This window comes from Agelaius tricolor, unplaced genomic scaffold (genome assembly GCF_023055355.1).
Source record: "Agelaius tricolor isolate 1412-34295 unplaced genomic scaffold, bAgeTri1.0.p SCAF_2, whole genome shotgun sequence".
NCBI lineage: Eukaryota > Metazoa > Chordata > Aves > Passeriformes > Icteridae > Agelaius > Agelaius tricolor.
In genome coordinates this window covers 61,292,012-61,305,593 of record NW_027269262.1, presented here as the reverse complement: position 1 = coordinate 61,305,593, position 13,582 = coordinate 61,292,012, and the positions used below count along the sequence as shown (strand labels likewise).

General features: G+C 37.9%; 1 protein-coding gene across 1 annotated transcript; it reads left to right on the top strand.

The window, feature by feature from the left end:
• Positions 1-40: 40 nt before the first annotated feature.
• On the top strand, positions 41-10,257 carry COPS5 (COP9 signalosome subunit 5). Its single transcript, XM_071420624.1, has 8 exons — positions 41-305; positions 417-651; positions 3,160-3,288; positions 3,753-3,818; positions 5,261-5,346; positions 6,150-6,261; positions 6,984-7,132; positions 9,863-10,257. Exons 1-8 carry the CDS (start codon positions 148-150, stop codon positions 9,945-9,947), a joined length of 1,020 nt encoding a protein of 339 aa, XP_071276725.1. The 5' UTR covers positions 41-147; the 3' UTR covers positions 9,948-10,257.
• The last annotated feature ends 3,325 nt before the right edge of the window (positions 10,258-13,582 follow it).

Sequence of the window (13,582 nt, the reverse complement as noted above, 5' to 3'; positions counted from 1 at the left end):
CGCCGCCCGCGCCGGGCCTGCGCGGACCGTACCACTGTCTGTCCGTCCTTCCGTCCGTCCCCCCGCGCCGCGCTTGGTTCCGCCGGCGGCCCGGTGCGGAGGAGCGGGGCCGGGAGAGGGCCTGGGGCCGGGGCCCGGAGCGGGGCGATGGCGGCGGCGGGGAGCGGCGCCTCCGGGAGCGGGATGGCGCAGAAGACCTGGGAGCTGGCGAACAACATGCAGGAGGCGCAGAGCATCGACGAGATCTACAAGTACGACCGCAAGCAGCAGCAGGAGATCCTGGCGGCCAAGCCCTGGACCAAGGAGTGAGTGGGAGCGGAGCGGAGCGGGCGGGCGGTTTGGGCGGGGAGCACCGGCCTGATCTGAGGGCTCTGCCTTCCCTTCCCTTCCCTTCCGCGGCCTCTGCGCTGCTGCAGCCACCATTACTTCAAGTACTGCAAGATCTCTGCGCTGGCGCTGCTGAAGATGGTGATGCACGCCAGGTCCGGCGGCAATCTGGAGGTGATGGGGCTCATGCTGGGCAAGGTGGACGGGGAGACCATGATCATCATGGACAGCTTCGCCCTGCCCGTGGAGGGCACAGAGACCCGCGTCAACGCGCAGGCCGCCGCCTACGAGTACATGGCTGCCTACATCGAGAACGCCAAGCAGGTAAGGAGAGCTGGCAGGCGGTGTCTGACCCTCCCCGTGGAGATCCTGTGCGTCTGGTGAGCTACAGGAACATCCCTGGGGGGTTGCTGGCTTCCTCCCTCCCCCAGTGATGAAGTGCTTGGCCCATTGTCCTGTCTCTCCTCAAACATGACAGTAAGAACTATGTCAGCAGCACGGAACGCAGGGGCCTGTAAACATTGTCACATACAGATTTCCCTGGCTTACTGTAGGTAATCAAAGGCTGGACACGATGATCTTGGAGGTCTTTTCCAACCTCAATGATTCTATGAAAAGTAGTGCATTCTCCTTTCCTTTGTAAGTTATTTTCATTGCTGAGGAAGTGTTTTTATGGCTGAGGCTGCTGGCTGGGTGAGAGAGTGTTTCTCTAAAATAACTGATACTTCTTTCTAAAAACAGTATGCAAAATTAAATCTATGTGTGCATTGGACATACTTAGTATTTGTAGATCAGAATTATGACATTTATTCTTACCTTCTTCTGAGGTCTTAGTGTCCAGCATGCTGCTCTTTTCCATTAAAAAAGACATATTTGTGAAGAAAATGCCACTGAAGGAATAAATCAGTTTCAGTTGAACTTAATTATTCATATTTATTTTTGGAAATTTAGATTAACAGACTGACTTGTCTGTTTCCCATCTTTGTCACTTTCTATTCAGAGATCCACCTCATATTAAAGCTGACTATACAGTGAAGTTCTCATGTGCAGAGGGATAACAGAAATACAGCTTGGCTCTGATGTGGAAACCAGCACAGCACATCAGGGCATTTGCTGATGTGCCTCTTCCAATACAGGACAATTCTATACTAGAAATAAGAGTTGAAATAACTTTAACTCTCCAGGCTCAAACAGTTTTGATACCCAGTTGACCCACTGATTTTTAAACCAGCTAAAATTAGAAGCCCCTTAGATACTAAGTGGACATAACAGAGGAGTATTTGGGCTCTTTTGGAGAGTTGGACTTACATTCATAGCCTTACATGGAGTTGAAGATATTGAAATGGATGTGCATTAGGCTGAATCATAACATCAGCAAAGAGTAAACATAATGCAGAAATATTTATGTTCTGGGGCTTCTTAAAATAATTCATCCCTGTGAGAAAATGCAGAAATAATTCATTTAATCTCGTTTGTTTCCTCTGAAAACAATGTTGTGATGCTAATACTCTTGTTGCAAAAAGTAGGTAACTTGAAGAGATGTCTTTGCCTAAAGATACACTCATGCTATCTTTAAATACAGATATATTCATAGAATCCCATTCTTAGGTAGAAATACCAAATTTCAAAGTGATAAATATGTAGCATAAAATTGTAAACAGCTTGTCTTATGTTTAAAACAGTCCAGGTTTCTGTAGGAGTTCTTATGTGACAGGAAATGTTTATTTTCCCATTGTTTATGTTGTTCAGTTTTGTCTGTAGATGGTTTGATGATTTTGAAAATGAACTTATGTGCAAATAAAATAACTCAGCTTTCCTGGTGCTCTGGCAGAGTTTTTGGGCTGGCTATTTCATATTTGATTTTGGCAAGCACTTGTTCCTGGAACAGCTCTTTCTACCATTAGGTGCTAGTTAATATATCCCCCTATAGAAGTGCTTTATAGATGCTGCCATTCCAGTTACTTGATTCTCCATGGACAGGAGCTGGTCTTAATGCAGTTCAGATGTATCATTTGGCTTGGAAAAATAACATACCTTCTTTAGTGTTTTGTTGGTCTCTCTCATGGGAGTTGCAAAGAAAATATAAATATTCTTCACCAGTTAAAAAATAAAGTAGGCAGTTTGTGGTGTTCTGTCTCATCGTTACTGGAGCAGCCAGTAAACAATTCCTTAGAGAGGATTACAAAAATTCAGTTCATTGGATGTTTATTCTCCTGGGATTTTTTGGCTTTTCTCCTTTCTCTTCCAGCATTTTTAGAGATCGCCAGGTGTATTATTTGGAAACTCCTATTTTGAGGTTTTATCTGGGAAAAAGTTGTCCAAAATTCATCTTTTGCCTTTTAAACCTGTCTCCAGGCAATAATTTCTGTCACTTCTGGTGTTTGAAAGCATGCCTTTGAAGTTATTTTTTAAACCTACCACTAATCTAATAGTATATGCCTGTGAGATATGTTACCATACTAAATAATTAATTCTCTACTGATGGTCCCTACATTATGTGAGGTTAGATATACTTGTGTTATATCACTAAGAAATTTCTCAGCCCTGCTGAGCAGCTGCTGCTCACCATCCAGCTGTGTGGAACCCCTTCTGTACTCCAGCTGTCACCGAAGAAGGAGCTCCAGGCTCCTTGAAGGCCTCTGTGCCGTGGCAGCAGCCGCAGCAGAGAATGCCAGTGCTGCTCGTATGGTTTCTAGGGAATATTTCACCATGCATGGAAGTTGCCGTTTATCCTGGCGCGCCTTGCAGCGTTCGGGAAGTGCCGCTGGAGGGCAGCGGTGCTTTGGGAACGGAGCTGAACGCCGGGGCTGTTCCTTCCCTGCTCTTTCTTAGGTGGGACGCCTGGAAAATGCCATCGGCTGGTACCACAGTCACCCCGGCTACGGCTGCTGGCTCTCGGGCATCGACGTCAGTACCCAGATGCTTAACCAGCAATTTCAGGAACCCTTCGTAGCAGTGGTTGTAAGTACTGGCTGGTGGTGAGAACCCTGCACAGCAAATCACGTTGAGGGGAATCATTTTTGGATTTTTGGATTTCTGTCTCTTAGCATTTTAGCAGTGTGTACTTTGTATGATGAGGTGTTAGATCCACACTTTAAACTGGTGCCACTCCTTCTGCTTTGCTGGCCACATACTGGGCAAACCAGTCGTGTTGCTTGGCTAGACCATGTTCACTGCATTGTTTCAGTTATGGTATCATTCTTAAGCATTATTTCCTTAGGAAATAAGGAAAATTAGTTTAAAAAATAATTCACTGAGTGTTACTGATAGTCCCTCTTTTTAGAGAGTCTTATACCAACAGAAAAGTACTGTTTATGACACAATTTGCATGAATTGCATTTCTGAAATAAAATTACTATAAACTTAATTTAAGCCTGTAATAAATAATAAAATGTATGTAATGAGTATTACCTGTATTTCTACAGATTGATCCAACAAGAACAATATCTGCAGGAAAAGTAAATCTTGGAGCTTTTAGGACATATCCTAAGGTAAATGGCTAAAATTACCGAGAATTATCTAGTGTGTGAACACTGAACTGTCTTTAAATGATTGTCTGAGTTTGGTCTGCTGTCCCATACTGAATGTTCATTCCAAAGGAAAATGTGTCCATACACTTTTTTCTGCATGCCTTTGGATATTGGATTACATTTATAAAGGTTGACTTTTATTTTGGTTTTCATAGAGTTTTGGCAGTGTTAAATCAATTACACTGTCCAGATTGTGGAGCTGTCCCAGAATTATGTATCTCTATATAGCTGTTTTTAATGGATATAGTTGTAGGTAGCATTCATCAGAATTGTTTTATGTTAGGTGTTCTCTGTTTATTTTTAGACCTAAAACCAAATATTAATCACATGTTTAATATGTTGTTATTTGCTTTTCATTTTAGAAAAGGAAGGTTCAAAACTATCTACTTAACTTTTTCAAATAAATATTATGAATCTTCACAGACTGATGTACAAAAAAATTAATTAAACAGTGTGGGTTAGGCTTAAAACTAAGAAATCACATCAGTATTGGAGATCTAGGTCTCCAAAGGAATCCTCTCATGTATACTTCTTGCTGTGCTATTTAATTTCAGTCCAGTGAAGTTCAGGTATATCTTCTAAATACCCAGTTGTGAGTGACTCATCAAGAACTTCAGACAGGCATCCAATAAAACAATTACCAAAATTAATTGCTTAATAAAAATTAAATTTTCTAATTAACAAAAATGATTGTGAGAGGTCCAGGCATTATTTTTGTGTTGACAAAAACATAAGATATATTAGAACAGTTTGTGATTCAGGAGAATATTCACTTCTGTGGGCAAAATCTCTTCATAAATACTTAGAGAATTTTGAACAGGGAGAAGAATCCTGTACCTGAAAACCAAATCATATCTGGAAAATGCCTATGAGAAGCATATTTTTATGGAGTTCTCACAGTGGACTGCAGGCAGTTCTTGCTTAGTCGGTAGCTGTGAATGGCACCATCTTGGCTAAACAAGCAACTGAAAATTTTAGGTATCTCTAAGGCATATCCATGGATGTTTGTTCCCTCTTCTCAAATCTTCCCTCAAAATTTCCAAGAACAGGTAGAGAAATACTGTCTAAGAAGAAGTTTGCCCTTTCTTTGATCTAAGAAATTATCTAATCATAGCTTGCCTTGTTACTCATTTGAAAAAACTCAACTATGACCACTAGTTTGCTTTTGATAAACCTACAAATGTAATGACCAGTACAACTAGTAAAGCCAAATGTAAACCTGAGATCCAGGAAAATTCCAAATTTCAGACTACCAAGGGAAATGTCATTTTCTCTAGACAAAAAAAAAAAAAACAACTAAAAACAACTAGAATTGCATTAACTAGAAAGTTTTTTGTAAAGTTTAGGCATTTTGAAAAGCCTCAGAATTACTGTGTCATTTTTGCCATTTGTTAAATTTTTAGGGCTATAAACCTCCAGATGAAGGTCCCTCTGAATACCAGACTATTCCACTCAATAAAATAGAAGACTTTGGTGTGCATTGTAAACAGTAAGTAACAAAAAAACTAGTAACTTTTTTTGTGTGTGTGTGTTTGTGTTTAGGTTAGTGATTCAATTTGGAAAAGTAAATTTCTTGTAGTGTTTCAAATCTTGAAGTTCACTGTTGCTTTAGCACTCTTGGTTTTGTGAAAATGGGGTTAGTGGCATTTATCAGGAGACGTTTAAGGGAGAACCCTGCAGAACAAAGATGAACCTGGCTAAAAGCTTTAGCAGCTGATTTCTGAGCACTTAAGTAGTGATGCCTTGTCGGGTCAGATGTCGATTGATCAGCAGGACTGGGGAGGCTGTGATCCCACTGCTCTTCTCAGTAGGGGCAAGTGCTGTGCAGATCCTTTTCTTGCATTACTGGGAGTGTTAATTTATAACACCACTAAAGCCTGGCTTTCAAAATAGGTGTGGTAGGATGTAGGATTGTTTGCCTGTTTGTAACATTTACTGCTACCAGGCATTCCTCAAGAAGTTAGAAGTGATACATGCAAAGCTACAATCATCTGTAAGTTACTACAGTATTGAAGAACCCAGGCATGGAATATGTTGTTAAGAGAATCATTTTAAAAATTCTGGCAATCTCATTTAACAGAACACAGCAGTTTGTGTGGGGATTGTGTATTAAATCTATATATGAATTACTTATACAGAGAATTGGAACTGGCATTAACCCTAAGTGCTTTGAATTTTTGAACATATTTGCCATTGATAAGGATTTTTTGAGTTGCATGTACTTTGGATGTGACAGTCAAGCAAGACATACTTAGATGGACACTTATTTTGTTCGCATGTTTGTTTTTAAAGGTATTATGCTTTAGAAGTCTCATACTTTAAATCATCTTTGGATCGTAAATTGCTTGAGCTGTTGTGGAACAAGTACTGGGTGAACACTCTCAGTTCTTCTAGTCTGCTCACTGTAAGTACCACAGTTGTGTGCATTGATTCATTCATGAGCCTGAAAGCCAGGCCCTCTGCTGTAAAATGCTTAATAGAACACTGATAGATATAGACCCCACATTAAGAATCTGTCCAATAAAACAAGAAGGGAAGGTTTTCCTAATCATAAATACTGAAATGTTCCTCATATCTGCTCTGTAAAAGTAGAAGGTGGGAATAACATGTTTAATTTTACTGAGTTCTCTCTATATATTCAGATTTTGTCTTAAATACTTTTTAACCTTCTATCTATAGAGCACTGCAATGAATAACAGTGTTTAATAAGTAAAAATTTAAGAGAAAAGAAACAATGGAACTGTTAAAACTAGGTTACAACAGAAACAGTACAGGTAAACCTTCAGTGTAACAGCTGAGCATCAAAACCTTTCCTCTGCAGAAGCCAATTTTTTTTCTCTTGGTTTTGACCAAGAGAATTTTACTTACTCCTACTTAACTTGGGACATGGATTGAAAGTGATAAAAAGAACCCAATTCAGGCTTTAGGGATTGAGCATTTTGTCAGATGTTCAGCTTCTGTTCTCTTAACCACCACTCATGTTCTATATCACTTCAATTGCAGATATAGATTCAAACATGCAGCACTACACTTTTAAAAACGTTTCACAGATGTGGTTTATTTTGTGTACAAATGCTTGAATTTATAGCCTAAATTCAAAATATTGATTACTTTCTTTCTCCTAAGAATGCTGACTATACCACTGGCCAAGTCTTTGATTTGTCTGAAAAATTAGAACAGTCAGAAGCTCAGCTTGGAAGGGGCAGTTTCATGCTGGGTTTAGAGACTCATGACAAAAAGTCAGAAGACAAACTCGCAAAAGCAACAAGAGACAGGTAAGATAACACATCCATGTGTTCTTTGTGTAAAAAGTATTATTTGGTTTCAAACTTTTCTCATGCCTGTAATTGTAACCTGAGAAGATTAGAGATAAGAATTAGGTTATAGATAGAAATGAAAGACTCCAGAAGTCACTAGTTGTTTTTGAAAGTTAAAGAAAATCTTGCCTCTATTAAAACTACAACGAATTTTTAATTTTATGGGGTTTGGGATAAATTTAACTCCAGTTTATTAAACAAAAAAGTTGTAAAATTCCATCTGTATCTGGCAAACAGAAAAATGTTTTCTCTCTAATGCAAAATTGTAACTTTGCTAGAAATTAGCACATTTTTATGGTCAATCAGGTTGAAACTCACAGTAAGTGAAATTATGGTATGGAACATGATTTTAAGAACTTCTGTTAACAGTTCAGTAAGTTTAGTTTACACTTGTCTAATACTTTTACTAATGTAAAAATTATCAACTCTTTTTTTCCTATTTCTTCATTAATGTACCTTTTTTAAGAAATAAGAAAAGCTTGGGTTTTTGCTGGTTTTTTTTTTTTAAGAAGTACCTTACAGATATTCTGGCCTTTATATTTAGCTACCCTGCCTGACAGCAAATACTTGCTGTTGTAAGTTAATAAACTTCTTATCACTAGGTGTACAACATTATTTCAAAGAAGTTGCAGTATTTTCCCTCAGTTTTCCTTATGTTTATTGGTGATCAGCTCTGCTTATTTTGAGCTTTGAAGTACACAAGTTGCTCCTCAGTAATACTCACATCTCTTTCCCAATAGTCTTAAGAATTATATGTGTGCTTAGACTATATCATGTTAGAGTCACCATTTTTCCAAGTAAAATCTTTTAACAGAGGTTAATTGTAACCCAACAGCTCATACAGCTGGGTTGTTCGAGTACATTGTATTTGGCAAATTTCAGACTTTGAAAACCAAGAAATACTGCACTTTATACAGTGGTACAAACTCAGGTCCATCTATGGAGAAGGCAGAACTCGCATGCATCTTAGGAGTATTCTGAGTGAGATGTAGTCATTACATTGAATAAGGAAACAATTCTGTAGAATCCCTTGGAACAGAGTGCAAAAATTGAACAAAATCTGGGATGTTTGCATTTGCATGTTTTCAGACTTTGAGGGTTTCTCTCCCCTTCCCCATCACTTTATCTTGCTAACAGAATAGTTTCCTGGTATTCTCTCCTCCTGACACACATTTGTTTATTGTTCTGGAAAGTTAACAGCTCTTACAAGTTTCCTAACAAACATGACATCAAGTTGGAGGGGGGTTGACTTTATAAAAATTAACACTCATTTAATATTTATATTAATTGCAGAATACATTTGCAGTGGAGTTAATGCTGTTGCTAGCTCACAGCAAGCAGGCTAAGTGATACCTCCCAGTTCCTGTAGGGAAACAGAATAGCAATGCTTTAAAGACATGAGGAGGAGGAAGTTGCTGATAAGTTTGCATTACTGTCTGGAGTCACATAAAACTGACTGCATTTTATTTTCCCCTTGCTCTCACATGTTTATAGTTATTCTAAGAAATAGCTCTTTCTCAGATCATACTACTTATTTGTTGCAGCAGTTCTAGCCATTTTTCTTTTCTGTTTTTATTTAGTCTTCATCAGTAGTTAGTTTATAAACTGTAAGGGATTGGAAGGAATTGTTTTTGTCAAAAATTCTGCTTTCCTGTGCAACAAAAGCTACCATAGTTCCCAAAACTGAGTGTAACACTTTTAGAGATGCATGCTTTTCTTCAATTAGTGATCTTTCCTAACAGAAAAGTCAGTAGAAGGCCTATGCAGACACAGGACAATTAATTTGGTGTCACCCTAAATTACTCTGAAGAAATAAGGCTGCAAAGATCACTAAAGGATTGTTAGACATACCTGCTTAGGGAGAACAGTGCTGTAAAGCATTATCATCAAGGTGCTTGCACTGGGCTGTGTGATAAGTTCTGTTACTGTTCATGCACATCTCTAAGCCATTTTCTAAGGGAACACATACATTAGCCAAGTTGTGCTCCAAGCTTGCTTTCCCTAGGATTCCTTTATCTGTGTAATAGTAATTTGTCCCTGATTCTCCATGCTTTCAGTCCTGATTCATCTTTTGCATTTCTACAGTCTGTTTTTATTTGTTAGTTTGACACTACATTGCCCTATGGCAGACATTGGGGAAAACTTGCATCAATAGGAATCCTCTCAGCTCTTTGAAGGTTTTGCTTTTCACATTACATATTTTGACCAATAACTGATTTGTTTTATAAACTTTTCTTTAATGTTCCATGTAAAGTTTCTCAGAGGAACCATGGTTACTGTACATTACTGTCCTGGGCTTGGGCAAAGGAGATAAAGGTAGAGAGCAGTGAGAGCCTGCAGGTATTGATAATATCACCTGATAGTTCCATTCCCCTAAGGATTTTTTTTTCTTTGTTCAGATGACCATAGAGCCTACTTGCTATTGTTAATGTAAGATGTCATAAATTGCAAGACAAAGCTTTCTGTTATTTCTGTGGTTTTGTGTGTACAGTTAGTTTGCTTTTTAAGTAACAAAAAGGTATTGGCAACAATAGCTAAATTGCTGTATGTGACTGTTCCTTTCTGGACAGTTTTTAAGATTCATGGGGTTATGGGCACCCTGAACTTCCAAAACAGCTGGATATCTTCAAGGAAAATGACAGTTCAGTTCAGTTTTTGTCCAACATTGAATTTATGCTTGTTTTTCAGCTGCAAGACCACCATAGAAGCTATACATGGATTGATGTCTCAGGTTATTAAGGATAAACTTTTTAATCAAATTAATATAGCTTGAAGTGCATTATCAGTTGATATGTATCTCCAAAGCAGAAAATACCATCATTTCTTTTGCTTGGACTTGTTCAGTTAGGGAAATGAAGCTGAAGTGGAAAATTATTCATTTAATTTGTAGTACTTTAATATTTCCCACCTGTCTGACCAGTTTTAAAGAACAAAATGTTCCTAAATGTAGTGCAACTTTTTGTTCTTTATCATAAACCAGCTCGCAGAATTGTTCCAAAGGAAAATAAATGGGACTTACTGGATTTTGCTCTTAGATATTTATCTCTATTATGCAACTGCAATAAAAGAATTTTGAAACTAAATGTGTGTTTTGGGCCTTGATATTTTTGGCAAATGTTTATCTTCTCTTACTCTTTTTCTTGTTGTTCTGTGGAAAAGTTCTGTCTGCACAGATTAGATAGGTAACCTGTGTAATGTAAGAAGTTTGTTTCTCAGATTTTAATATCTGCTTAATTTTAAGAATTGAAATCCCACTTGTTTATCTTTCAACAAGTTATTAAATTTAATGGAGCCTTTCCTGATTGAGGTTTACTGCTCCAGCCAGAAATGGTTTCTTTCACAGTAATGAAACATTTATGCATGGTACAACAGTGTTTTGCTTACAGCTTCACACTCATGATGGACATCTTCTATTTCTAAATAGTCAACTATTGACCAGCTCTGCAGTGGAACTCATAACACGGTTAATATACCATTATTCTTCTCCTGTAACTCACCTTCTATTGCTTGTCATAGTCATTTGTTGCATACAAAGGAACAAAATGAAAAATTACCTTTGAAATACGCATTAGGCTAATTTCAGGCCACAGATACTAAACGCATTAATCATAATTTCTGGTTTACAATGTGGTGCTGCTGCAGGGCTGATCTAAGTTTGTTTTGGAGGCTTTCATACTGCATTTCAATAATACAAGATGTTTGGATTCCTTTTAAGTTTTCATCTTTAATCCTGAGTTTCCTGGGGGTTTTGGAATGTTTACTTTTGGGATAATTTATGCTTTATACAATATGCCATTATGCTTTATACCTTAAGTAACTGAGTCTCCTTTTCAACCTTAGCTTTGCCTTGATGTGGATTTTGTTTTTGTTTTGGTCTGGAAATTTTAATAGCTATTACTCATTTAGGCCTTTTCATCCAAAGAGATTCCAGTGGATTTGAAGTTAAGATGCAAGTTATACAATGAAAATTTGTAATTCAGCAGTGAAATGAAGATAGCCCAAAGCAGAACTTCATCAAGAGTTTTAAAATAGCAGCATCCAAGTGTATAGGAAAAATATGTTTAATTGTAGCTTGTAAATTTGAGATAATTATCAGATGTGCAATTTGGTAGGAGAACAGTTTCATTCTTCTTTCAGCATCATAGTGGTGGTGGGGAGTAAGGAGAAGAAAGCTGTGGTATTTTAATAAGGTATTTATTTTCTTGGATATTGCACTAGTAGACTTTTGTACAAACAAGCACAGTACGTAATACACAGCAGTTCTTTTTAAGTTCAAGGAAGACAAAGCAAGTGTACCTGGCCAGTGAACTTTTCTTACTTAATTTTCTTCCATAAGTCTTTGAGACTTTAAATTGAGCACACAGCCATTATCCCAGTCAGTGTGTGTTTAGTTTACACAAAGCACCCTGCTTTTGTGAGATATATTCCTAATAGGTATCTCAGTTGCTACTTTGTAGAATTCTCTTTGCATGATCCAAAAGTTTTGCACATCTTGTATCTACCTAAAATATAAAATAATAGTTTCATCTCATATTAGTCTATGACTGTATTTAAAATGTCCTTGTTTGTGATAGGAGTGAACTGAATTTTTCTGCATGGAGGCTCACACACCATGTTTTTAGACACAGATGGTTTCAAAATACCAAGTTGTTTTATAAATTGTAGCAGTATGAATGCTGATGTTTAAATGCTCATGTGAACAGTTGTCCATTGAGTTAGGTGTCTTGTTACTTGCTGAGCATATGGTGTTACAACTCAGTTTAAAATTGTACATGTAGTGGGGCTGTGCCTGTTGCCTGCATAGGATCCTTTCTGCAGTGTTCAGGAACCAGAAGAACAGGGCCTTTGTCTTTGAACAGCCATTTTTAATGTTAGCATTATTCCAAGTTCTGAGATCAGAAAGAATTCCATGCGTTGAGGATCATTACCACAAAGGAGTCATCCCCATCTACACTTACAAACTGGTGTGTCCTGAACAATGGAGAATCTTTCATGGATAGATGCCTTAATTCTACCAAGCAGTTGTGAGACTTCAAAAATATTAGTAATAAGGGTATTCTTGAGAACAGTACACGTTGTTCAGATCAATCAATTTATTGTTCCCCATTTGCAACCACTTTTTATTTAGAAATCAGTTTATGCAAATGAGTGCCACATAATCAGGTAGCTGACAGCTGAAGTAATGCAGTAAGTACTAATGCACATACAGGTGGGTTCTCTTTGGTAAGATATTGGAGACAGGCATGCATTCCAAATTACTGAGTGCCTTTTACATTTCAATAAATAAAAATCTTAATGAACACAAATAACTTCTTCATCTAACAGTATTTGCCAACATACTAAACTTACAGAATGCTGAAAATGCTGAATTGTATTTGAACTTCTTCCCTATCCTGTTCTGTTTTTCTTTTTTGAAGCATACCTGTATGCTCACCTTTCTCATGTGTGTAAATTACATTTTAAAATAATTTATACATACTAATACCCCCAAAATCCAAAGAAATACGTGTGTATTTGTGACAATCAAGTACAAAGGACTACCCTGAAATTCCTGATAGAATACTGGTTTGCCTTATTGTAAAAGCAGAGCCATTCAGATTTATTCTGTGATTACTGGGACAAAGATTATCCTATCAGATATCCTACATAGCTTCATTATCCTATCAGATCTGCTACTCCTTTGAAGTCCCCTTCAAATGTTTGGTAGGGAATGGAATGGCAGCTCCAATAAATTAATTTATTGCCTGAAGATTGAATGGCTTCGTTTCTGTTGCAACCGAATGAGAAAAAAGATACAATGTTTTTTCTTGCTTTTTTATTTTTTAAATTTACTGCATGGAGTAATGCAGCTGTGAGAGACTGGCTTCTGCTTCTGTTTCCCTGTTGTCCTGTCCTCCAGCCTACATAAAAGGAAAATAGGCAAGAGAAGGTGAGGGGGTGTGGGAAATGCCCTGCTGATGGACCATCTCCAAAGACAGCTGTAGGAATGCTGCTAGGGAGAGCACCTGAACCTGGCCACTTTTTTACCTGTTTTGAATGGATCTAGTAGCTTCCTAGAGCATTTCTAGTTCTATTAGCATGGCATGGAGTGATTAACAATTTTGTTTGTTACCTTTATGTTTATTAGCTTTCATCATATCATCACCTCAGCTTTCTCTCTAAATTGTTACATCTGAGCTTTTTTGTCATAAAGCTGCCACTTTACCCACTTGACAATTTTATTTGCTTTCCATACATCCTAAATCCTAATTTGACCTTGACACACAGAACCCAGACCTGCACTGTACTCAATATTTGGGTGCACCAAAATTTTAGGGAGAGGCAAAATAGTTCTCCCTCATTCCCTTGTCTTGCTTGTAAAAAGCTAATGAGGTGATCAGGCTATTTATTAGGGTCAATTTTTTTCTA

Excerpts from the sequence above, each read along its gene's own strand:
- COPS5 (XM_071420624.1), top strand. The coding sequence starts at position 148 with ATGGCGGCGGCGGGGAGCGGCGCCTCCGGGAGCGGGATGGCGCAGAAG. Across the intron at positions 652-3,159 it reads ACATCGAGAACGCCAAGCAG|GTGGGACGCCTGGAAAATGC; the intron begins GTAAGGAGAGCT and ends GCTCTTTCTTAG. Across the intron at positions 7,133-9,862 it reads GCAAAAGCAACAAGAGACAG|CTGCAAGACCACCATAGAAG; the intron begins GTAAGATAACAC and ends CTTGTTTTTCAG.